We start from the raw sequence: 26857 nt of genomic DNA, 5'->3' as shown, positions 1-26857 counted from the left end.
TAGGCATGACTGGAAGGCCAATATAATAAGAAAATAATAAATGTGTATGCAAATACATAGCATTATGAGACAAACTAGTTCAACTAAACATTTGTCATGTTATAATACAGTCATTCTAGCACAAAAAAAAAAAATTCTAATTTTGTTATGATGGTTGTGTGGTATGTCAACAGACAAGCCCCATATAATTAGAGTACAGAACATAACAAAATAAGTCTTACTGAAAACACTTGAAATGTATTTAGAAAGTTCTACAGATATTTGATATTTTTGGGACAAGAACAGTTTTTTCAATCATAACATGAAATCACTTTGCACTGATACTAGTAATAAAAGAGACTATTTTCACAAAGAACTCTTTAGTAAAACTATTTCATTAAAAATTTGATTTTTGGTATACAGAATATAAGTAATATTTAATAAAAGTCTACCACATTTTGTGAAGATAAACTTACTATATCAGAAATTATGGTGCAAATACATAACATGTGCAAATGTGTAGACAAACTTGTGTATATTATACCATGACCATAGTGAAAGAATTAATTGTTGAGTAACTCTGTAAAAGGTTGTCATACGTGCACTTTAATCCTTCACTATGGAAAGCTAATTGAAATTAGGATTAAATTAATTAATACCATGAAAAATAATAATTTATTAGACTATGAACAGAAAAGCCTGAAAACACAAGAGAAATAACATTTTTATGCTTTAGCTGTGTTCTGTATTATTCAAGGTATCATTCAGAACCTCTTAAAAGTACAAGCATTATTCTGGGATCTCTTCCTATAGAGAAGAGATCTATAAAAAAAACTTTTTTTATATTATGTTAAAAAACCTTCAAACCCTCAAATTGGAACTCACTTCACATACAAATTTACTGAATTTGAAACTTGTTTGAAGCTTTTAACAAAGTAATTCTTTTTGACTACTTACAGTTAGAAAGGTATAAAAAAGTCAGTCAAATGAAATAATCTTGTTCTATCCAAACTATAAAATATGAATTAACTAAGAATGGTATTTCTAACAACAATTAGTAAAATTCTTACCTTGTAGCTTAACACAAGCTCAACAAGTTTTCAATAATTGAGCTTTTACCAATATATTTCCATTATTTTATTTTTGGAAAGAGACTGTATGTCAAAATTATTGTAATTGTTTGTATTGTTACTAATTTGAACACATGCTCATTTGAGGATAAACTTGAGTTAATTTTCTTGAACATGCTCAAAGTAGACTTGATTCAGGTATTAAAGTTCTGGATAGTTTCCCTGTGGATAATCTATTTGTGAAGAGGAATTAAAAAGTTTAAAATACAAACTTGAATTTTAAGGGTAACAAGTCTAGCATATCAGATCCTTGCTATATGCTTCAATACTTTTTTTTCCCCAGATGGTATGTCCAATAGTGTTATATGTGCTGTTAGTTTCAGCAGGAATATACTCATGAATAGCTACATGTAATTTAGCATTGTGATGCTTATTTTTGTAAGTGATGGGTGACCTCTATTGACTAAATACTCTTCTGTCATCTTGCTTTTTTTTAAAACAAGTTTCTTTAAAATTCAGTGATATTCAAGAAAATAAAATGGAACTTCATAAAACAGCTTTTATTAGTAAATAATTATTTAAATATTAGTCTTTTACTTAATAAAAGTTTTCACTCAACAACTGTACATAGATAAAACTTAATGTTGCAAATAAATCAAACTTTACTTACATTTGTCCAAAAGATCCAACACCTCTGAACAAATATCACATACTGACATGTTTTCAACAGTCTTCAAAGCTGTATATTATGTTGAGTAGATACGATGCAATGATTGAAATTTAATTTTAAAAGTTAACCTAAAGTTTAAAATATAGAATTATATATTTCGTGCAATACCGAGGTTTTATATAATTTGCAGAAGGTACTAGTTTTAAGTTGAAGTAAAGTCTAAAGACAGGAGCTGTAGACGAAGATTCAGCAGTCACCTCAGTCACAGCTGCAGGCACAGATTCTACTTGTAATTAACTATATGATAAGGTTACAGTACATTTTAGTTGAACAGGAAACAACATAAGAAAACTACTGCTTCCTAGGCATATATTTATTTTTGAAAAGATCACGTCAATACTCTCTGATAGTCAACTAGTCAGGCTTGGCAAGCACGCCAAATCCACAAAGAGAATTTTTCCCATTGGCATTATATAGCCAGGAGTAACTTATTTAAACTTAGCATTTTTCTACTATCTCAAAACTAATGCAAGTTAGGTTGCTATTTTTCTTTCAACTACTTCTGAAGCTATGTAATTTTTCACTAAAAATTCCAAATGGTTAAATTTATCACAGAAAGATACCAACATAAACCTATTAAATACTATTTTACCACTTATCGCAGCCACCATTACCTGCACCATAAGATTTTTAGTAGTGCCACCTCATTAAAAACATTCATCTATCAGAGAACCTATAACTCATGATAATTATTTATATGCTTTTCGAATACTTTTCAATATTATCTTATTTAGTTATAAGCTGTTTTACCGTAACATTTATTTCAATGTCAATAGCTTACAAAAATTAGAAAATTATAAGTTATAAAACACAAAGAAATGATGAAAAATATAAAATATTGGACAATTTTTTGTTTTATTTACATTATATTTCATTCTTTATGACAAATTTCGCGCAAACCAAGCAAGTGCTATTTTACATAACTATTATTATAAAATGACAGATGAGGGAAAAGAGATCTGATTAAAAGCTATTTTCTTCAGCTATGAAGATCATCAGACTGTAACTTTAGCTTTGCTCACATATTTTCCATTAATTGCCCTAAAGAGTGGTGTTGTAGCATAAAAAGATGAGAAATCAAATGTTCATATTTTGTAGTGTGTGGTTTTTTATTAGAAATAGACAGTTCTCACAGATGCAGACAGCTACTGCTTCCCTGTAGTGTTAAATAAATAAAGTATGGATCAGTTTTTAAGACCCTCTTCAAGAAGTTTAAGCATTGCTGGAACATAAGCATGTTTCTCAGATTCAGAATGTTTGTCAAGCTTTCCAGTATTCCTGGTTGCTTTTCGAAAATTGGTAAACATAACTGTTATGAGAACCCCACTTGTTCGATATTATAGATCTAAATCATTTTTCAAAACTTCTCGGCAGTAGTACAAAGTTGCCTTCTTATGGATGTACAAAAATATCTATTCATATGTTTCTCTCCATTTCTTCTAGTATTTAATCAAAATCGATGAACAGGGTGAGGAACTTGCAGCCGCAGGTGTTGACAAATCAACACTACATGTTTCAAAACTCAGTTTCTTAACTTGAGTTTGAACCAAAGACTCAACATCAGCACCGCTACTCATTATCTGTAGTCCGATTTTTAATAATAAACTGTAGAATTGATTTCTATAATATACTTCCCCAGAAAAATGTTCAACTCACAAAGTTTAATCACGACATTATTTATTTTACACAACAACCAAATGACAGAAAATACGACTATACAAGTAGTTTCCACATGGTCTTATAAAACATGAAATGCTTCTCTAGAAATATCCACATTTCTAATAGTATTTACACACTTATTCAAATTTGAAGAATGGTTTGTAATAGATCTATTTTTATCTTGCAAAATCTAACTCTAATTATATGATGCAAGGTCCTTTTTTTTACAATACACATTGGTTAGCTGTTAAGTTTAAATACACTTTTTTTTCAAAACGTCACCGTCACCCGCTGATACAGTGGTAAGTCTACGTATTTACAACGCTAAAAAACAGCGGTTCGCTTCCCATCTGCGGATTCAGTAGATAGATCAATGTGGCTTTCGCTATAAGAAAACACACACAAAAACAAAATCACCAGAATTTTGTGTTAGTTCGTTTGGATAAAGGTTGGGTCCATGTGTTGCATCGAATAATAGTATATCCTATCTTATGCGTCACGATTTTAATTAATTCGATTGTTAACATCTCTCTTTAAAAAAAAAAAAACATCTGAGAAGAAAAAAGTAAAAATATTTTAGAATATTTTTTTTGTACATGGGGATTTTCTCCTGTAATTCGCTATTGAATGATATACAAATGTTTTGTTCATTTGGCCTCGATTTTCCTTGCTGCCTTACCGAGAGTTCACGATGAGCAAATTTATCTTGAGCTGATGTAGATAGGGCCTGGCATGGCCAAGCGCGTAAGGCGTGCGACTCGTAATCCGAGGGTCGCGGGTTCGCGCCCGCGTCGCTCCAAACAATCTCGCCCTCCCAGCCGTGGGGGCGTTATAATGTTACGGTCAATCCCACTATTCGTTGGTAAAAGAGTAGCCCAAGAGTTGGCGGTGTGTGGTGATGACTAGCTGCCTTCCCTCTAGTCTTACACTACTAAATTAGGGACGGCTCGGTGCAGTGGGCTAATAACCTACTCACTTAAACACCTGTTGAAGAATCCGCAAGCGATTGCGGCCCTATATTCCTTGATGGAATCTAATGGTGATGACTAACTAACTTACTGATGTAGATACAATTCACTCAATATGGAGCTAGTTTAGGTCTGTGTTCTACGTTGATCACACATCGAGTTTTTTGTTAATGTAGTTATGTAATGTTTTCATAAAAATTATTAGTGTCCAACATTAATCTACTAAAGTTAAACGGTTTGTAATGCTCAAAACCTATAAACGTTCCTGGTCAATATCTGATAAATAAGTGTTAATCACAGGTATAGGTTCAGCGATTTATAGTACACCAATTATAGCAAACCAATAATATTTTCTGCCTCTTGGTGATTCGCGTGGGTTCATTTATAGAAATGAGAGAGTTTTCAGAAATTTTAATGTACGCAACTCTGATGTTTCCTTACACACATATATAGTGTTAATTTTTACACTCGAAAATCTTCTATAGCTTTAGTTAATAGGCGGTAATTTCGCAATACAGATGTAACAATAGTATAACAAATGTACATTTCTAAATAGAAATTTAACTCGAATAAATATCGATACTGAAAGAGATATGTATCTGTAAATCCGCCGTATCTTCTTGAAACATTGTACTGAAAATAATGAAATAACAAGACCACATTTATATCATCAAAGCAAAAAATGTTGCATATTCATCTCCCTGTTTACAAATTGACGTTAGTATTGTCATAGGATAGGATGTAATCCGAGAAAAATTAATGACAAAATAAAAAAAGGCTGAATTCTGCTCCGTTCTCGCTCGCGAAGTGTTTTCTCAAAATGTGGAATATTTACCAATATGCCTCTGCTTTGTAGATAACAAATGTGAAATCAGGAAAGAACTTATTGATCTTAATCTATAGTGGGTCAGAGCAACATATATCGTATGTGCAATTACAAAGATATTGACTGATGTTGGATTGTTTATAAATTAATTGCATGGTCAATGATATGATGGAGCATCCACAATGACTGGTGAAAGGTATAGTATCCAAAAAAAAAATCGAAATCTACAAAGCAAGGCCTTCTACATTTATTGCACAGATCACTCATTTAAGCTTGCTATTATAAATTCATGATCAATTCCACCAATACGAAGTTGCATCGATTAAGTAATAAATACTTGGATTGAATCCTTACCTAAACGTGGGAAAGTATTAAAGTTGATATATTGAAAAGGATTTAGTAAGAAACAGCTTTATCACATCTTCTACCTCTCTTCTACTTCCACTGTCACTAACATTGACGAAGGGTGCATATTGAAAATTGGCTTTGTAAATAGACATGGATGTGAGCCTAGTTTAACTCTTGTATATGATTGAGAAATCCTTGTGCTCTCACTATATATGGTAATTACTCTATCAGTGTAAACAGGAATGACAGTCATTGCACTACAGAGAAGTGAAATAGTCATGCCAAAAGTTATTAGCAATAAACCTTCATCCAGTGATTGAGGAATAAGATAATCAAACATTTTGACATATTCAAGTTGGACGAATTCTCATGGATGTGAAGAATAAAGGTTTTGTATTTCCCCATGAAAACGTAAATCATGTTGTAATGAAACTGGATTTCATTGAGTTGGCATGCTATGAGTAAAATGTTCTTGTTTGTTGCAAGATAAAACAGTAAAAAGATGAACAAAAATAGCAATTAAATAGACTGAGCATTCTTCTATCAGATAGCCTATAAATAATAATGTGCAATAACTTACTTACGTAGAAAACTGAAAGAATACAAGAAACAATGAGATAGAAAATTAGAAGAAAAAGAAGGGAAATTAAAAGAAGACAAGGAAGAACATGAGAAAAAATTAGAAGAAAGAGATAGAAAGTTAAAGCGAGACCAAGGAGAATGTGACAGGAATTTGAGGAGGAATTAAAAGTAGGGAGCACCTATAGTATTTGGCACACGAGGTGGATCCTTCCCATAAATAATTTTAAACTTTAAACACACAGAAAAATACATTATATTTGCAAGTAGATTTTAAACAGTACAGAACTGCCATAAGCAAAATGGAAATAAGAAAAATTCTGTGAACAGATAATACTGCATTTTGTTTTACACAAAAAAACACAGGACATCCAGTCTTAACGTTCAGCTTATTCTTCAAAGGTAAATAAGAATAAATCACAGTGTCTGCTTTCGAATCTTAATTTCTGCAAACTGATCAATGACCTCATCAAAATTCACCTTCTTTGCATATTCACGTTCAACTGAAAGTAAAGCTAAGTTTGTCAATCTTGTCTGACTCATGTTCGAGTGAAAAATTTTTTATCAATTTAAACATGGAAAACTTCTTTCATATGTAGCAATAGACACAGACACTCAAAAAGAATCTCAAACACAGTCACAAGCTTGGGAGAGATTTACAAAAATCCCATTTCACAATAAACTCCAGAAACTGCGATGCTGTCCATTTCTTTGCCTTTTGAACGCTGATCTTTGCAGCTTCCAAATTACTCTGAAGTCGTTCAGTTTCTACACTGATATCTTCTTCAGAGAATTCATCGAAAATATGAGTCAAATTTGAAATATATTTCCGAAGTTCTTTTTCTATTGCAACAACCAAATTGTTTGGCTGAATAACAGCGAATATTGACAGAATTTGATCAATTGCCTTAAGATGAATCTCCAATTCTTGATGAAAGCAATCAAGACATTCAAAGCCCTTTTCACTTCCTCTAGAAATGTGAGACCAGCATCCTTCGTCATCTTTTCTGGCATCCTTTTCGGAGCTTTGCTCTCCCTCTTATCTCCATAGAAATGTCCATTTCCTCAGACTTTGCAGTTGCATAATGGCTGACCCTCTCCACAATTTCATTGCGCTGATTTTCAAGAAATAGTTTTAGAGCTTGGAGCATCACAATGCGCTTTTCAAGGCTGATAACAAAAATGTTTACAAATACTTTTGTGTGAGATTAATTTCTTACAATATTTTACATCCGAAAGAAAGGTTACTCAAAAAAGAGAAATCACATACAGCTGACAGCAAAATCTGAGCTGATCCTCTTGTGTCCAGATTTTCTTTAGGGTCGCACAGTACTTCAAGAATCAAGACCAGCTTTTCAAAATTTGCCTTTACTGGATTCACAGCGTCATAATGAGCACTCCATCTTGTCTGAAGTAATCTTTTGAGTATCATGCCTACATTCTCTGTCAGCATTTTCCATTGATGAGGTGAGAATGAAAAGGAAGAATAGACTCTCTCCAAAGTTCAAAAAAAGTCACGCATGAATAATGCATCCATGTGAGTGCACTCCACAGAGTTTCAGAAAATGATTCGCACAGGACAAAAACAAAGCCTTGGGATTAATCCTTTGATGTTTTAATGAATACCATCACGAGTCCCAGCCATAGTTGTAATGTTGTCATATCCTTATCCATGGCACAGGTTTAGGTCTAGTCCATCTCTCTCTAGATGACTCAGGATATCCTTCATGAGCTCAGCAGCAATCTTCTGGCAATATGGAAGAAGCTCAAGAGTGATTCCTTTACTTCAGCTTTTTCACATTCAATACGGTCGTATCTGATTACTTTGCACATCTGATCAGTGTGAGACACATCAGGAATGCTGTCAAAAAGAATCCTGAATACTTTGCTTTCTTGATACAAGCCACTATTTTTTCTTTTTACCGTGATTCCCAAAAATATTTTATTTTCGTTTGTAAATTTGGTATTGCCGATAAAATAAAAAATATTTTGTAGTGTTGTAATAATTTGAACATTTTAAATTTTTTTTTGCTTTGGTGAATTTTTCCTTTGGTTAGAAAACTTGTACTGGTATTTCAACTCTCCTGATGGCATGAAGAATGTGATAGGAATTTAAGAAAGAAATTAAACGAAAGAGGCATACTTTTAAAAAGGAATCAAAATTAAAAATAATTTGTTTTTCCTTTTTAGGATTCTTCAAGAAACCCCATAATTCAGGAAGGAGCAGTGTAGTAAGTTATATTTTTAATGATTTAATTTGTATGCCATCTGTTACATACGTATACAACAATGTATGACAGTGTTTAAGCTTGTACAAGCGTTAAATGAGAAAATAAACAAATTTTTTCTTTGTTATGTGGACTGGACTATGAAATAAGATAATAAGGCAAAAAGACAAAAACATATTCCATATCACATTATTATGCTTTAAAAGTTAAGATTTAAAAAAAAAATCTTAAATGAGTTTATAAATTGATCTAGTTCTGCATCAAAAACAGAAAGGAATTTTATACTGAATAATCACTTTGCATGGTCATTGTGAAACATTCCATATGAATTTCTTATTTAGACAAGTCTTGGGCAAATAAATTATAGTTCCAAATAAGATTAACTGCCTCATTTGATTTTGAGATACAAAACATTTCAAGTGTGGCAGTTACATGAAATAGTTTCTGTAGTTATTTCCTAACTGAAAATGATGCTTTACCAACACAATTTATGCCTAAAAAACATTACTTATGAAGAAAAAGCATTTATATCTTTATTTATATAAAATAGTGAGTCATTTTTAATTATAATAAGAAATGCTTTAAAATAACTTAGTTTTATGTACTTAAAAATATTTAAAAAATAGTATTATTCAGAGAAGTATCAACTAAAGTACATTATGAAGAATAACAATTTCAAACTATCTTCTGCTTTTATTTTCTTTCTCTAATCTCTACAAAAAAAAGAAGTAGCAGTTACATACTCATATAGTCAAAACTATTTACATGATTTGCTACTGTTGAAAAAATTCAATTTATCGTTATACTTTTCATGAGATGCAGTAATATTTAAAAACTGTTTTTAAGCTTATTTCAGTTATGTTTCTCTTGTAGGGATGGTGACACATTTTTTCCAAAAATGGTCTTAGGAACAAATGTTCGAGCTTTTAAACTATCAACTGATGTTGTATCCTTTCCTTCTAAATCATGTAATCTCCTCTCTTCCCGTTCCTCTTCAATACTTAATTTCTTGTAAGGAGTACGCTTGTCTGAGAATAAACCTTCAATGTTGTAGCCAACAAAACCAATTAATAAAGCAAATGGAAATGTTATATATGGTGCATATACTCGTAATGCAGTCAGAATAGCAGGAAGCATGACTTATGGAAAACACTTGTAGCTTGAAACTTGTGTTTCCTGTTGGTAGAATACAGAACAATTATTGTTGGCCTAAATCAATAGATGTTTTAAAAAAATAAGAAGGATCCAAACATGGTTTTCACAATGATAATTCAGTATTTAATGCAAGGACCTTTAGATATATTTTCATCATAGCTATTCATTATTTTGACACAACTTTTTTTCTATCTTTATTTTCAAATTCATTAGAATGTCATCATCATCAATTTCTATTTGACTATGCCATTTATTTTCTGATAATTCTAAATACTTTTGAGTTTTCATGTTAATGTTTTACACTGAAATACATAAAGTCAGCTCTATCACACAGGTTTTACTTATAGAAATACATAAATTAGATTTATATATATTACAAGTATTACATTAATTATTAATCTAAAAAAACAAATTCATTGCTGTACTCATCATAACAAGTGTTTTACAATTTAAACAACAAAACTTTATAACATTTTCAGGTTTCATTTGACTACCTTATATTATCTGATACTTGTTACAATCTAAGATTTGGTCACACCTAAATAATAGTTGCTGCTCAACTCCTAACTCAGTAAATATGGTTGAGGCCTTCTATTAGCTAAGGAAGAGCCAATCATTCTCCAATTTGATACAGGCTCATAAAACCTAATAGCAGTTTATTAGAAGTGAAAGTTGTAAATGCTTTTAAAAGTTCTTCTTATATTTGTTCACAAAACTGTTTTGGGCCAGTTTTTGTTTATTTGTCCTGAACAAACAAGATTTGTGGTTTAATTTTCTTATACTGTTCTCCACTAAATCACATTTGTTTCTTTAGTTTGATAAATTAAAATATTCTTACAAATTAAGTAAGAACTAACATAACTTAAGGAAATATCAAGATTAAAATGACTAAAGCTGATTAATATTTATATTATTTAAAAGTTGGAAAAGGTAAAAAGTTTGTATGAAAAAAGTTTTAATACTGATTTGCATGGCTGTAAAAGTGTTAGAATTTTAATTAAATGTTCAAGATTTAATACATAGATCACTATTTATAAAATACAAAACTTTGTCTGAAAGACATTAAAAATTATAAAATAATTAATGTTTTAAAATATTGAGTAATTTTGTCAAAACAATCTACACAAACAGAATATCAAATGATCATTAGCTGACAAAAATACTTGTATTTTTGAATTTCTTATAACTCAAACAACTAAATTGCAAACTCCACAAAAATTTACTCTCACCAGCAGGATTGAAAAAAAGTTGCATATAAAGGATTTGGCCTTTAGATGATTTTCTTCAGAAACAAAAATACTGCTTTTATGGAAAAAATATTTATTTCTATTAAACTACAGGACTTCACAATAAGTGTTACATATAAGAAATTGGGAATATAACATCCAAATTTATGCAAACAAATCACAAGAGATAATACATCATTATTGCTTGTGAAAATAAGTAGATTTCTTCAGTTTTTGTCTTGCTAGATTCCCCCCTCCATTAAGGCTGGGTTGAAATTATTTTATATTATGTTAGTTTAGCATACTTAAAAAAAAAAAGTGACATAAATACATTTTGTACGATTATTGTAAACAATATGGGCTCAACTAACAAAGCTCCAGCACCTATAAAAAGTGTGTAAATTCAAAGTTCTCAGCAAGTACAATGTTTGGAAGGTTAGGGTTCTAAATTACTTCTCATATCACAAACTTTCTGGCACTGGATGTCTTGTTATTGAATTCAAAAGTTCAATAAACAAGTTCAAAATAGCAAACATTCCACTGCCATCTGTCAACATGTCAAGGTACTATCATCAAAATTAAAGTTTATGGCTTGTAGAAAATTTAAATGAAAATAAGGTGTAAAGAGCAAAATACAAATAATTTTGGTATATAAAAAAATAAACGTTTTAAAAACATAAACTAAGAGAAAAATTTAGAGAATAAGGAAACAGGTCTTATGGTCAGGGGCAAGAGGTAGCAAGCTGCCCCTGGAGCCACAGTTACAACCATAACAATCCAAACATAATAAATTCTCACGTTTATCTGCAACAACCTAAATATTTGTGAATCTCTCCCAACAGCTAAGAACAAAACTTAACAACAAGTAGGCTAAACCAACACCCCTTGTAGAGTCACTACTTAAGAAAAGATACCAATATAAGCACTAAAAGTCACTACTAAATATGAACACTTTCTGTAAATAAATAAATAACTGATGTCACCATCAGAAATGAACACTTTCTGCAGCAAAAGTACCTAATGTTAAAGATGAATTTTTTCTATGACAAATTGTAAATAATATCCTGCTAAGAATTAATGTCATTTCTAGACAAAAATATTTGATGTTCCAGCAAAGAATAAATTTCTTACACAAAGTTTGTTACAGGAACTATTAGGAAGGGTCAAAGTTTAGACATTGCCTATTTATGACAATACAGTTAATAATGCCAATGGTAATGGACTTTTATTTCCTTGTACTTAAAATATTGTAACTTTAGACACTTAAGTATTAACAAAAGTAGATGTTTTAACTGACAGATGGAAAGCTGATTACAAGCATCAGTGATAGAAATTCATTTTGTGAGTACTGTGAACTTTTATTTATACAACTGAGCATTTGTTAATTTTTTCATAAAAATGAAGTTTTCTTTCATGTTTAACATTTTGTTTTCCCTTAACATGAGAATATCACTGAATACCAATTTAAGTGCAATAACATGTAATTGAACACCTTCAACATATATCTTTAGAATATCATTCATTCTGCAGTTTATGGCCTCTACGGGAGTATCTCATATTTGTTCAAAAGTATTCGTATCAAATCATTTTTATGTCCTTTAAAGAAGTCCACAAAACAAAATAATGTAATAGGAGCATGTAACTTCACAGAATATTGCTTTGAATGTTTCACAGATCTAAAAACAGACAACTTATGTTAACTTTAAAGTATATCAGTGCAAGAAGAAAACAAGACAAATGATACATTGCACATCATCACAGGAACTCCTGTCCAAATTTTAATTACCATCAAAGAATGTCCTGTGCCATTCCAGATTTTTGAAGGAAAGGTACAAAATATCAAGACCTGAGCAACAAACAGGAAAAAGCCAATATTATAATATCTCACAAAGTTTTACAGGCAGTAACTGATCAGATGGTTCAAAGAATGTCAGTGTGGTTTCAAATACTGTCAATGTTTTCCTGTTGCTGGTTCATAACTATGCAAAATATACCAACAATACTATCAAATGCAACACACACAGAACTTAGATTCAAGCAATGAAGCTATAAGTAAAGAAAATGCCTCATTCATAGTACAATGTTATAAAGTAAAAGGGGGTACACGTAATTTGTATTCTTTAGAGAAACACTGAGCTTTGAGTTCCAAGAGGGATATCACTACCTTTTCTGAGACTTGTGTTGACTCATTCAAAATAGTATGTAATTGTAATATTCTTACAGCTTAGAAATGGCCTTTTCTGAAAAGCTACACAAGAGCTATCTGAACAGATCATCCCTAATTTGTAACTGATAAGATGAAAAGAAAGCCAGCTTGTAACCAGCAGCAGCACCACCAACTCTTAGGTTATCCTTGTCTGATAAATAATATCTGGCAACTGCTCTTACTATGCACCTATGGGCTTAAAGTATAGAGATCATTTCTGAGTAGAAGGACAGATGCAATGTCTCACTAACACTCGTAGTCTGGTAGCCATACTAACCACTAGGTCAGGCTCAATCTTTAAAAGTTTTTTACTAAATATGAATTTAATTTAGGTAATCAAAACTGTTAGGAATTTGAATAATCTTGCTCTAGGTGTCCTTCTTGTGAGGTTGAACAAACTTTGAAAAAAACAGTGTTTAATATTATAAGTGACACTAATAAGTATAATTTTTAAAAACCAAAATATAAATTTGTTCTTAAACAAAAGTATTTCTTACAATTCGTTTACTAGTTTACCTGATAATTAGTTGGATGTGTATGTAAATGTAAAAAGCTATACTTTGATTTTGATAACTGGTCATATGAAGGGTGAATGGTGACCTTGATCAGTTAATAAATTTTCTTGCACTTTACAGTTTAATATAACCTTTAAGTTAACATTTCAATTAAGAAATTCAACCAAAACATACTGCTGCAAAACGATGAAACCTCTGTCAAAAAGTTAGTTGGCTTCATATATACAGAACCGGTAACAACAAATTTTAACCACTTTAACTTAAGCTAGTGGCACATGTGACTCACGCTATGCCCTTATCAATAACACCATTTCTCGTTGAAAACTGGCCAAAAACTGTGCAAATGTAATGTTCATCTTACTGTTTTAAAAATGTGCTCACGATGAACGTTCTTAGTATCTATGGTGTTATACTTACTATGTAATAAGACTGCAAAACTTATCAGATTATGCAGGAAAAACTTATATAAACTTTCAACGTCACTTTCCCAGATCGACGTGACGGTAACGACGGTATATCGAGAGTTTTTCGATCCTTGCTAACACTTGCAGATTATCGGTGTAGACGTATACTATTCTCAATAATGCAAGTAGCGAAAATACGAAAAACGTAAACGATAACTGGAGTCATTTTGTGTCGCGTTGCCATGATCAGTAGTTTAAAAGAATTTATAATTTACTAAAGATTTCTACTAAAGTCTTTCTGTATTAAATTTTTGGATATTGCTTATGGAATTACCTGATAATTCTATGTTGATATATAGGTACACTTCCCTTGACGGGAAAGCTAGCTAGATCTATTCTTCGCTGGCCTCATGGAGATTACAAGTTCACTTTTTAACGAGAAAGGTTTGTTTGTTTTGTAATTTCGCACAAAGCTACTCGAGGGCTATCAGTGCTAGCCGTCCCTAATTTAGCAGTGTAAGATTAGAGGGAAGGCAGCTAGTCATCACCACCCACCGCCAACTCTTGGGCTACTCTTTTACCAACAAATAGTGGGATTGACCGTCACATAATAACGCCCCCACGGCTGGGAGGGCGAGCATGTTTGGCGCGACTCGGGCGCGAACCCGCGACCCTCAGATTACGAAGCGCACGCCTTAACGCGCTAGGCCATGCCAGGTCCAACGAGAAAGGTACTATATGTTCTCGTAGAAATACTAACGTCCGAAGGTAATTTTCTGAAGATGAATGGTTTCTAATGTTCGAAATTTATAAATATTCCTGGTCAAATATCTCTAGTTTTTCGATTAATAGGCATTTATCTAAATTATGGCTTCCGAGGTTTATAGTATACTGACTGTAGCGAACCAACAATATTAAACTGTCTCTGCGCATGTTACAATTTATCAACTTTGAGGCGAGGTTCTCGAAACAATATTCATATTTTACATACATATATTGTACATTGTTGATTTCTGAGCTCGAGAATCGTCTACAAATTTAGAGAACAGGCGGGACTTTCACAATACACATTTAACAATATAAGTTACATGCATTTATAATTATATATCAAACTGAAATAAATATAGATTGTTAAAAAATATTAACAAAATATGTAATATTAAATATGTAACACTGTATATTGGTCGTCTCTTTAAAATTGCGATATATATTTGTTTTCATACACTGCTAGTGATAACCCAATCTTTCTCTGGTGCTAGCGATGAATTTGAAACTTTTAAGGTTTACACTATCGAGCTATATTCATTGCTGTTGACAGTGATTGTATGTACAGTGGTTTATTCCAACCTAAAACTGCCTTAAGCACTGATAATTCTATTCTTCCTGGACCATCATCATTTACGGCATTATATCAGTCATGAATTTATCAGAGCTTTGACATGGCATTTTTGTAGTCACTGAACCATACATTGAGGAAAACGAGAGTGCTGAAAAGTATTTCTATCTTTGTATGTGGCCCCACCAAAGGTTTTTCCTATCACCGTTTTTCATGGGTGTAACCACCAGTTTAAGACAGTTCGGCTTGAAAAATACAAATGGTTATTATAAAGCTCGAAATTGGATAGCATTTGCTATGGTGTTTTTTTTTCTTCTTTTTCTTATGTTGTCCTTGTCTTTTTCAACAAATCATTTAACAACTATATAAAAAATAGTGATACTTTAATCATCGTGTTTATAGTTGAGATTCTATACAAGTTGTTGATGCTTTGAAGGTTTCCAGACCTGCTTAACTGAATTGAGACTGGAGCTCTGTTGGCGTCATTGTATCATTTTAATGACTCCAGCAGCTTCTTTCTTAGCCAACTAATTTCTGTACAGAAGGCATGAGTGTTTGGGATTATTATCTTCTTAGTTGTAGAATCCTTTGCCAATAATGTGTAAACCACTGGATATACTGCAGTATCTGATGATATTTGCACTGGTCCATTATTCCATCTATCTTGTAAATATCTCCTATCACTTCAGCAGAAAAACACCCCCAAAACCATCACACTGCATTGAGGTAAGTATATTTCATCTTTCTTCCTCCAGAAGTACAACCTACGCTTTGAACCAAATATTTAAAACTTGAACTCAACCATCCATAAAACCCTTTTACAATCATCAACAGTGCAGTTTTTGTATCTTTTAACAAATTTAAGTTTTTTGAAAATAATTGGAGATCAAAGTAATGGTTTTAAAACTGCTATAGGACCAAATATTATATTCACGTTGTGTCTTTTCTTTGCAGGTTTAGTACGTGGTCGTTTATCTCATGCTTGAGATCAGTAGCAGTCTTCCTTCTGCTCCGAAGGTTACATAAATGAAACTATTTAACATCAGTATCATTGAGTTCAGGTATTTTGCTTCTTCCTTTCGTATTTTCAGATTTACCTGTCTCAGTCTCATGAGCTAAGATGTACTTGACAGTGCTTGGAGAGCATTTTAAACCTGGAGTTATTTGTTGGAGAGACCAACCAACATCATGTAAAGCTTTAGTGCTAACTCTTTGCTCTGTTGACAATTCTTTATACTATTTGGGCTGTGCCATGACAACAAAACTTAGTATATAGTGTTAAACGCTGTTTTTATCAAGGCCCATTTGTGGAATGTTATTAGATTGGTTCTTCTAGCGTGTACCGATACTATACACTAACTTCTTTCTGTATAGTTAAGACATTGCATGAGTATCATGACAGTTATTTTAGATCCTAACTTTGATCAGTATGCTCATTTAAACAGAATCCTTATGACGTGCTCTTGGTACAAGTATATGGGAATTCTAAAGAATAATAAGTATTATCACCGTGGCTCATTCAGTTGTCAACAGGAATCAGTGAAGTATTACCATAGTGTTGAAATTTACATTCTGTAATGGCATGGAATAATTAACCTCATAAAACGGAAATAATGACAAAGTATTATCTTACCCTTACACTATTGCATCGTACTGTATATGCACTCATACAATAATTAGGACAGTTGTTTGGTCAAAACGTTAATCTCTGGAAGAGTACTACAACCTCAGCTTTCCATGCAAGTAATTTCCTGAGCGAAAATCACCAACCATCCCTAATTTAGCAATGAGAGGCTAGAGGAAAGATGTCTAATCATCACCGCTTACCAACGACTCTTGGGCTATTCTTTTATTAACAAAAAGTAGTGGCAGTAGAGAAAAGATTCTACTCTACATCAAACTGTAGAGTACTCTACCACGTGCAGCAAGGAAATTATGTTATTCACAATCACAGAGAGTGGGTTGGATTACTGTTTCAGCGAAATAAACCTCATTTCATTAGCATTACCTATATTTGCTTTGTTGTGATTCCAACAAGTACGAGTTGATTGACCTTTATCAGGTGATATAGTGTCCCAGCATTGAAAGGCCATTCTCAAGAGTAAGAACTCGTACTCTGTTAGTTCTTGTGTTGAGCCATAAAAGATTTGAAGGTTTCTTTATTTACAATGTCGTGTCAAAAAGAATAGTAATTATGGAAACAGGAGTTTTGACTGGATATTCTAGTAAAGTTAGATTACACCAAGTATGATTGATTTTGGTATAATTATGTTGAGTTTGACCACCTGTTAGAGTACAAAATTAATTCAGAGTAAAGTAGAAAGCTGTAGAAAGAGAGATTGACCTCGGAGAAAATGGATAACCAATGTCACGGAGTGACTGCATTCTAGTTACAGTGACTGTTTGAGTAAGGGATGAGACATACAGGCATAGTGAGCGTTGTGAACTTATTGCCCCTCGGTGACACAGCGGTATGTATGCTGACTTACAGTGCTGAAAACTAGGTTTCGATACCCGTGGTGGGCAGAACACAAGTAGCCCATTGTATAGGTCTGCGCTTAATTCAAAACAACAACAGCATATCTCCCGGAGCAATTAAGAGCGGATGATGATGATGACTACCCACAGATGGCAGCACATAATCAGACACATTTGTTTGGTTTGTTACGAATTTCGCACAAAGCTAAACGAGGGATATCTGCGCTATAATCCCTAATTTAGCAATGAAAGGCTAGAGGGAAGATGTCAAGCTATCACCGTTCACCAACAACTCTTGGACTACTCTTTTATTAACAAATACTGGGATTGATCTACGTCATAATATCCCTACGTCTAAAGGGGCGAACATGTTTGGTGGAACTGGGATTCGAAGACGCGACCCTCTAATTGCGAGTCAACTGCCCTGAACACCTGGCCGTACCAGGCCCCGGACAGTGATTATAGACATGTAATCAGTGATAGATCCATGTAAGTGAATATGGTAACAGCAGACGATTGAGGCGCTTCTTCAGAAGTTAGTAATGTAAGACGCAATGTGTGGAAGCTGGAAACATACACGCATATATCAGTATATATTTGTTATGTATTGTATACACCTTTAAAACTTTTTACACAGTCATTCATAAGTTTTGTCCGAAACAACATGAATGATCTACTCAGGACACAACCTTTGAATGAAGATATGAGAGTTTGATCCGCATCTTAAGACTTTGTGTTATAAAATAACTGTGGCTCGAATGTTAGTTGAAGAAATAGCAGGTCTGTTAATTTTATTAATGCAGTTATAAAGTTGTTTTAGCTTTTGCATTAAAACAATCAGAGAGTAGCGAATTTTACAGAAAGAAGTAAGAGTTATAAATAAATTTCTTCAAGTGCTGATCAGTAACGTTTACGTCAGGACAACTTGAAATTTAAGTGACTGAGTGAGGGTTTTTCTGTAAAATGTAAAAGTCACAAAGTGTTACTAAACGTGACGAATGTAAACTTAGTGTACCAAACGTTTTATTTCTTATGTGAAACATTTTCTATCGTGTGGATTGAAATATTTTGCAATATTACAATATTTGGAACAACTTCTTAGAATTTTTTACTAATAGGTCAATTAGAATACATGAAAATGTAGACTGTGAATTAATATTGAAGACCGGATGTAACACGTTCATGTAAGGTGTAGCTATCTTCCTCTACGGTAAGATTGTAGCTGAAGAAATTCACATGAGAAAAGAGACATAGCTGCTTAGGAACTTTGATTGCTAAGCTAATCAGGTTAGCCACCTGAATGGTGTTTGGACTATATCAGTTGCTTGTGTAGTAAATCTCATTTCCCATGTCTCTTCTACCAATCCTGTTCCCGGTGGCGCAGCGGTGTGTCTGCGCACTCACACCACTAAAAATCGGGTTTTGATACCCGTGGTGAGCAGAGTAAAGATAGCTCATTGTGTAGCTTTGTGTGTATTCCAAGTTATTAATTAATAATCTATCTATTAATTCTGATTTGGTTGGAATAAACACAGCTACACAATGGACTATGCCTACCACCGGTATCGAAACCCGGTTTTTATTGGTGTGAGTCCGCAGACATACCGCTGTGCTACTGAGGGGGGGTGGGCACCAATCGTGGATTCTATTGATATAACAATGAGGCAGTTGTGGAGATAATACAATGAGGCCATATAGTATACCCAAAGATCATCGTCATACCTGAGATGATCTCAGAAAATTCGAGACCTGAGAATGTTGCATCAAGTGTAGTATACAAGTAATGAGAATCGTGTTCTAGAGGCAGATTAAGCGTGAGTGCATGTAAGCCTCTAGATACAAAACTTGACTATGAGATTAAATTTGAATTTTCAAATGTTATCCTAATGGAACAAAAGGAAATATCTTTGGAACCAAGATTTTATCATTTTAACCCATACTTTTGATCATTTTTTGGTCTAATCGGAATTCTTGTGACTCTACATTTTCAATTTTGGCTTGCCATATTTAATATCAACTTTTTAACCCTTGTGACTATTTTTTTTTTTTTTTTTCAACCTGCCAAGTGGAGTCCAACATTTTCAGAGTTGCAAAAATCTGAACTTATTACTACTTAAAAATGTAAGAAACTCATGATGAGTCTTTTCTGTTTGATTTTTCAGATTTTTTTGGCGTTTCCAGCATTCTCTATCGCACTTAAGATTAGTCTTACTTTCATGTCTTTAGAGCCTATGGATGATAACACATACAGTACAGTACAAAAGTGTTAGGACAAAGATAAAAACAGATTTCTGGCTATTTTCAAAGAGCAGTGAAAAGTAAATCACAGAGGAAACATTAAAATTTTATTAATCTTAGTACTTAGTACAACAGAAACAAGGTGGAAGTGCTTGAGCTCAGAAAAATAGCTAATATTTTGCTTTAATAACTACAGACGCTTTTTCAGTCATTGTTGCAACATATTTAATCAAAGTATACTTTGGGATTTTACTTTAGACATCTCTAATACACTCGCATAAAGTTTCTTTTGAAATAACTTGACTTGTCAAGTTTTTTTTTATCTATCCAATCCCAGATCTGGTAAATTGAGCTGAGACTGGGGGCTCTGTGGGGGCCATTGCATCATTTGAATGACTCCAGCAGCTTCTTTCTTAGCTAAGTAATTTCTTCATAAGCTGGATAAGTATTTGGAGTCATTATTTCTTAGTGGTAGAATACTTTACCAATAATACGCAAACCACTGGGTATATCATGACGGATCAGTATCTGATGGTACTTTCGCTGGTTCATTATTCCATCTATATTGAAAATAACTTTTGTCGCGTCAGCTGACCATTACACTACCTCTCCTATTATTCATTAGGTGCTATGCATTGAGGCAAGTTTGTTTCACTTTTTCCCTACCGGATGTATAACCTAAGCTTTGAACCAAATCCTTCAAACTTAGGCTTATCCATACATAACACTCTTTTCCAATCATCAGTGGTCAAGATTTTGTAATTTTTAGCAAATAATAATCTTTTGACATTATTTGGAGATCATACACGACTTGTATTTCATTATCGTTGAGTCTTCTTGATACTGTAGATCTGGACACTTTTCTGTGAGTGGTACATGGTCGTTTCTCTGATGCTTATGATTAGTGGCAGTCTTCCCTCTGTCCTGAAGGCTGCATAAACGAAAGTAATTAACATCAGTATCATTGAGTTGAGGTGTTCTGCCTCTTCCTTTCCTATTTTCAAACTTATCTATCTTGGTCTCACGATATAGCGTACTTGACAGTTTTTAGGGAGAATTTTAAGTCTGAAGTAAATTGTCAGAGACTCCAACCAGCATCACATAAAGCTTTAATGCAAACTCTCTGCTCTGCTGACAATTCTACGCACTGTTTATGCTGTGGCATGACAACAAAACTTAACATACAGTGTTAAACACTGTTTTTAACAAGGTTTATTTATGAAGTGCTATTAAATTGATCTCTTCTAGCATATACAGATACCATACGCTAGTTACCTGCTAGCTCCTTTCTATATAGTTAAAACACTGCATAGGGTACCATGACAGTTTCTTCAGATCCTAAATTTGATCAATATGTTCATTCAAGTAAAAATCTTATGACACGTCCATGACACAAGTACATGGGAATTCTAAAAAATGATAAGTATTTTTACCCTGGCTCGTTCAGTTGTCAACAGAGATAAGTGAAGTATTACTACAGTTTTGAAATTTACATTCTGTAATAGTATAGAAGAATTAGTTCCATAAAATGTACAATACTGCATTTAAATGATGCATCTGACATGTTGACTCTGGAAACTTTGATTTTAGAGTTAGCTTTCCAGACTATGAGTCACCAGAAAACACCACAAAGCTCAAGTAGCCAAGATCATGGATTCACACAAGCTCATGATGTCCAGCGTACGAGATGTCCAGTCAACTCGCGCCATGATGGAACAAACCCCTTTTATCTAAAGTACACCAAGCACAAAATGTCAAATTCAAGGCTAAGAACGAGACAATCAAGCACATTGGAAAAAAAAGCATCTGAGCTCCATCAGAGTTTGTTTCATGGAAAGGAGTAGTTTCCACAGTGTCACCATCAAAAGAGCTACATCAATCAGATAGGTAACTCCACAGATCTGGCTCCTTTTTACATGACTCCAAAGGCAATTACCCAAAAGGCAAGCATTACTATGACAACACTGATGGAAGCACCACTGCTGTATGGAAACATTTGCCATATGCACTTGAGCATCAGCATCTATGAAATCGATAGCAGTTTCTCCAATGGCTCCCAAGACGGGGAGTGGGTGGGCTTGTCGGCTCGTTCCCATAGATAATGGTGTTAAAATGTCTTTGCTGAGAAGAGTTAGACAGATGGATTGAAACCTAGGTCTTTATAACTGTGAAGAAACTGTCTATTTAAGCACAGATAGATCCAAATATAGCTTAAAGAGGAAGTTCATAAACACCAACAGGATCTGGCACGAACTAAGATAGCACACGTGAGAACCAAAGAGATTATTCACTAGACCACCAATAAGTATCGAAAATCCAAAGCCCTGTTGGAGAATTTGCTATTGGGCTTCTTTGGTAGAGCAGCTCTATCTTTTATCGTAAATAGTTAATAACAGTTAATTTGTGTAATTAATCTGGAATTTTAATTTATGTGATATGGGAAATTTATGTTTAGGATTAAGGTTCTCCTTTCTACAGTGTTAACATCATTGTTTTTATAGTGTACTTTTCTGGTTTTTAATGTTTAGGCTAAGATAGTATACGCTTTAAGTTTAATGAGGGTTTTTGTATCATTGTGTAGTTTTTTGCATATAAGAATTTTCGTTGTTTTTTTGTGTTTTATATGTATAGTGTATTAACTACCTCCTCTTAAACACTGTTAGTGTTTAATATTTTATGGTTAATGTGTTTTTTAGAATGTGATCTCTAGTCACCATTTTGGTTATTTTCTATTTGTGTATTTCATGTTATCTATATTAAAAGGAGCCCAGCATGGCCAGGTGGGTTAAGGCGTGCGACTCGTAATCTGAGGGTTGTGGGTTCGAATCCCCGTCGCACCAAACATGCTCGCCTTTACAGCCGTGGGGGCGTTATAATGTGAGGGTCAATCCCACAATTCGTCGGTAAAAGAGTAGCCCAAGAATTGGCGGTGGGTGGTGATGATTAGCTGCCTTCCCTCTCATCTTCCACTGCTAAATTAGATACGGCTAGCGCAGATAGCCCTTAGATATTGGATTATATTTATTAATGTGTGTGGGAATCGAACCCCTGATTTTAGCGTTGTAAATCTGGATACATACCACTGTTCTAGCGGGGGGTTTATTTATTAATTTAGGTATAAAGGTGTCCTTTGTATTGGTTTATTTTGGGCTTGAGTTGTTATATAAGTAAGGCTTCTTTAATTTTGCGTTTGTTTATGTGTGTTTCTTCATTTAGTATTTGAGTGTTTTTTATGGTTATGTTGTGTTTATTTGATTTGCAGTGTTCGAAAACGTGTGAGGGTAACTTTTTGTGTTCTGTGAATCTGGTTTCCATTTTTCTACTTGTTTCTTCAATATAGAAGTTGTGGCAGTTATCACATTGTATTTTACAACTAATGTTGGTGTGGTGTTTGTCCGTGTAGTTTTTACATACTATAGACCTTAGTTTTGTGCCTGGTTTTTGAATAAATTTGATATTAACTAGAATGTCATATTTTGTTGCTAATTTTTGCCAAATGTTGGTTATTTTTCTGCCGATGTCGGGTATATATGGTATGCAGCAGTATATGGTTTCGTGATTTTGTCTAATTCGTCATTAATTTTATCTGGTGAGCATAGTTTTATGGCTGTGTTTATTTGGTTACTTAGTATGCTGAGTTTTTGTTTTGTTTCACGTGCTGAGTCCCAAGGAATGTATAGTCCAGTATATGTGATTTTTCGGTGGATTTCTGTTTTAAATTGTGTATCGGTTTTTGTAATTTTGAGGTTAAGAAATAATATTTGATTTCTTTCTTCCTGTTCACATGTGAAGTTAATGTTGGGATGTATAGAGTTAATGTGATTGAAAAAAATTGAATGTGTGTTCTGTAGATGTGAATCCCGCAATCATGTCGTCTGCATATCTGTACCAGTATAGTGGTGGATGTAATGCTGTGTTAATTGCTTGTGTTTCAATATGTGTCATAAAAATATTGGCTAGAACTGGTGATACTGGGTTGCCCATGCTTAGGCCATTTGTTTGTATATAGTTTTGGTTGTTGAACATGAAGTTTGTCTTTATCGTGGTGAATTCTATGAGGGTTGCTAATTGGTTACTGGGAATGTCTATAGTTGGGTTAGGGTCTCGGATATAGAGTTCTAAGGTTATCTTGCAGGCTTTCACGGTTGGAACTTCTCTAAAGAGGGATATAACATCGAAACTGGTCATTACGGCTTTATGATTAAATTGATTAAGGTTAGACTTGAAATTAAAAGAGTCTTTGATGAATGAGCTGGCCTCTACCTTGAATTTTCTCAACCCAAACCAGCCGTTTTCAAATATATATTTTTCTCTACAAGTGGATTTTCTCGTCATCAAGGATTTAGTGAATAGTTAATATTGTAAAAGTAAATGATGACTTCTGTACTCATCAAATGTTTAAACTGTCGTTATTACATCCATAGAGAACGAAGTTTGTGCTGAAAGAAAAATTAACACTTTTCTGTTCAGAAACAAAAAAACACAAAAAATGAAAAATAATTTCTTTTGATATATGAATACTTTGGCTTTCTATTGGCTATAGATAATATATGTTGAACATAAGAGAGACCTATTGACAAATCCTGAAGAGAGGACGTGACAAATGGGTGTGGCAAGAAGGATCTGATTTTCTATTTGATAGATGCAGTCAAACAGAACTGAAGGCTATGAAAATTATGCTTTGCCTGAGCGATGACAATATTATAATCAGTAATTCATTTAAATGTCGTGCTTCTTGGAGGGGTGATAAATATATTAAAGAAGAATGAATGCCTACAGAAAAAAAAATCCGATTTCTCACGGTAAGGGAAATTAAACATTTTTTGTTAATATCGCTTTATAAAATTAAGAAGTTAAAACTTAATTGTGCACTATTAAAATATGGAGTAATAGCTACGAGTTTATGCTGTACTAATTGGTATTTCTTGGACAAAAATAGATTAACTAAATTTTGAATGTAAATTACTCAAAACATCATGAAATGCGTAGTAGAAGATGCTCTTGGAATGAAGGTTAAACGAAGCCAATACTTTCTAACCATCTTCAAAATTATTGTATTACATGGTTATTAATCTAGCCAAGTCACTTGAGATAATTTGAGGTGGATACTAAAATGCCTTTAGTTGTATATGAATACTTCATGTTTTCTGCTGTTAAATCTTGGTACATCAAAGCAATATGGTGTAAATATCGTGAGTAGACTTTTTCTAGTTCAGGAAAAATCACTTTTAATCTGCTGACACGTCTAACGATAAGTCTTTTATTATTTTTGTTGATATGATCTATATTATCTGTAAATTATACAATATTAGCTGGGATACCCATATCCTGGACGGAAGTTATGTAAATTCATGATTAATGAAAGATTATCTTAGGGCATGAAAAGTTGTTTGCTTTATATATATACATATATTTTTAAACCCAAAACGCTTGATAAGAACAGCAAAACACAAAGTGTGAAACCGTAAATTTACATGTATCTCTTCATGAACCCAACAAACCCACATGTCAAAATATGTTGAAAATCCATCAGCAGGAGCGAAGTAAAAAAACCAGCAAAAACACTTATAAAAACCGCAAACCGCAAAATGCAAAAATGAACATTTCTGTTATTCACCATAGATCTAATGAACTTCCATGCCAGTTTTGGTGACGATCCAGCCACACCCTGTGAAGTGTTTACATCAGGGGTTCCCAACCGGTGGGTCGCGACCCCACAGGGGGTAACAAAGCCTTGGCAGGGGACTCGCGAAGCCTTGGCAGGGGAGTCGCGTAGCCTTGTTAGAAGTAGCTTGGGATAACATTAATTTTATTTCATCAATTACATTTTCATGCTCTTACATTTTTTTTGTTTCGGTGCAAAGCAAAACGTGTGCTACGTTAGTTCAATGTCATTAGGTGATATTATGGGTGTATGTATGCGTGCCTGTGAGTGAATGTGTATGTGTCTGCAACTGTATGTATGTGTGTACTAGTGAGTAGCGAGTATGTGAGTGCACGCGCATGTACGTATGCTTGTGTGTCTGTTTAGCTGTGATTAAGTGTGTGTGTGCTCGCTGTCGACACGTGAGTCACATGTCCGTTGCTGATTGGTGGATGACGAATCGCGCGACTGGCCACGCTCCCTTCCCTCCCAATACTTACCCTATCATTACTCTACCTGCACCCCCCACAAGTAGTCAGTGTAAGATCTACAGTTGCCAAAGCGTTCATTATTCAACATTTTTATTTTATTTTAACAAGGAGATAAGTAAGCAGTAGAGGTGAGTTGTGTCCATGGCTAAACGGCGCAGATACTCAGAATGCTACTTCAACATTGGCTTCACCACTGTGCTCGCCAACGACGGCATCGAGAAACCACAGTGTGTTTTGTGCCATGCTGTCCTAAGTGCAGAGTCAATAAAATCATCAAAACTCAAGCGTCATCTCGAGATGAAACATCCAGAACACGTAAAGAAGGGTTTGGATTTTTTCAAACGGCATGAACGGTGTCTTAAAAGCCAAAGAATCGATAGAAGTGGGTCGTTTCAGCAGCAGAGTGCAGCCGTAGTGGAAGCTTCATATGAGATTGCATTCGAAATTTCTAAACAAAAAAAGCCTCAAATGATTGGAGAAACACTTCTTAAACCCTGCATGATAAAGGCAGTAAATCTTATTCTTGGGAGAAGCCAGTGCAAAGAAGATGCAGCAAGTATCCCTGTCAAATAATACTATACAGAGGCGCATTTCTAAAATGTCTATAGATGTGAAGGAACAGGGTATGACTGAAATCAAGGGTTCCCCTTTGTTCTCCTTTCAGCTCGATGAGTCAACAGATGTAAGTTCATATTCTCAGTTGCTTGTCTTCGTGAGATACATTAATTCAGGTGACATCAAAGACGAATTCTTATTCTGCAGTGCACTTGAAACCAC

The 26857-nt window shown here is 33.7% G+C and overlaps 1 protein-coding gene and 1 long non-coding RNA gene across 3 annotated transcripts in view; both read right to left on the bottom strand.

The window, feature by feature from the left end:
- Nucleotides 1-2461, bottom strand: part of puf (ubiquitinyl hydrolase 1 puf) — a 136866-nt gene extending 134405 nt beyond the window's left edge. For both annotated transcript variants that reach the window (XM_076456603.1, XM_076456604.1), the window contains exon 1: nt 1720-2461. In XM_076456603.1, coding sequence (XP_076312718.1) covers nt 1720-1768 — 49 coding nt within the window. In that variant the 5' untranslated portion in view covers nt 1769-2461. The remainder of the gene's footprint in view (nt 1-1719) is intronic.
- Nucleotides 2462-9056: 6595 nt separating this feature from the next.
- Nucleotides 9057-13989, bottom strand: LOC143226097 (uncharacterized). Its single transcript, XR_013014291.1, has 2 exons — nt 13907-13989; nt 9057-9563 (listed from the first exon to the last, which is right to left on the bottom strand). It is a non-coding gene; the product is annotated as an uncharacterized LOC143226097 (long non-coding RNA).
- Between the last annotated feature and the right edge of the window lie 12868 nt (nt 13990-26857).

The sequence above is a fragment of the Tachypleus tridentatus genome, chromosome 9 (assembly GCF_004210375.1).
Source record: "Tachypleus tridentatus isolate NWPU-2018 chromosome 9, ASM421037v1, whole genome shotgun sequence".
NCBI lineage: Eukaryota > Metazoa > Arthropoda > Merostomata > Xiphosura > Limulidae > Tachypleus > Tachypleus tridentatus.
The sequence above is the reverse complement of the archived record's forward strand: the minus strand, read 5'-3'. Positions and strand labels throughout refer to the sequence as shown.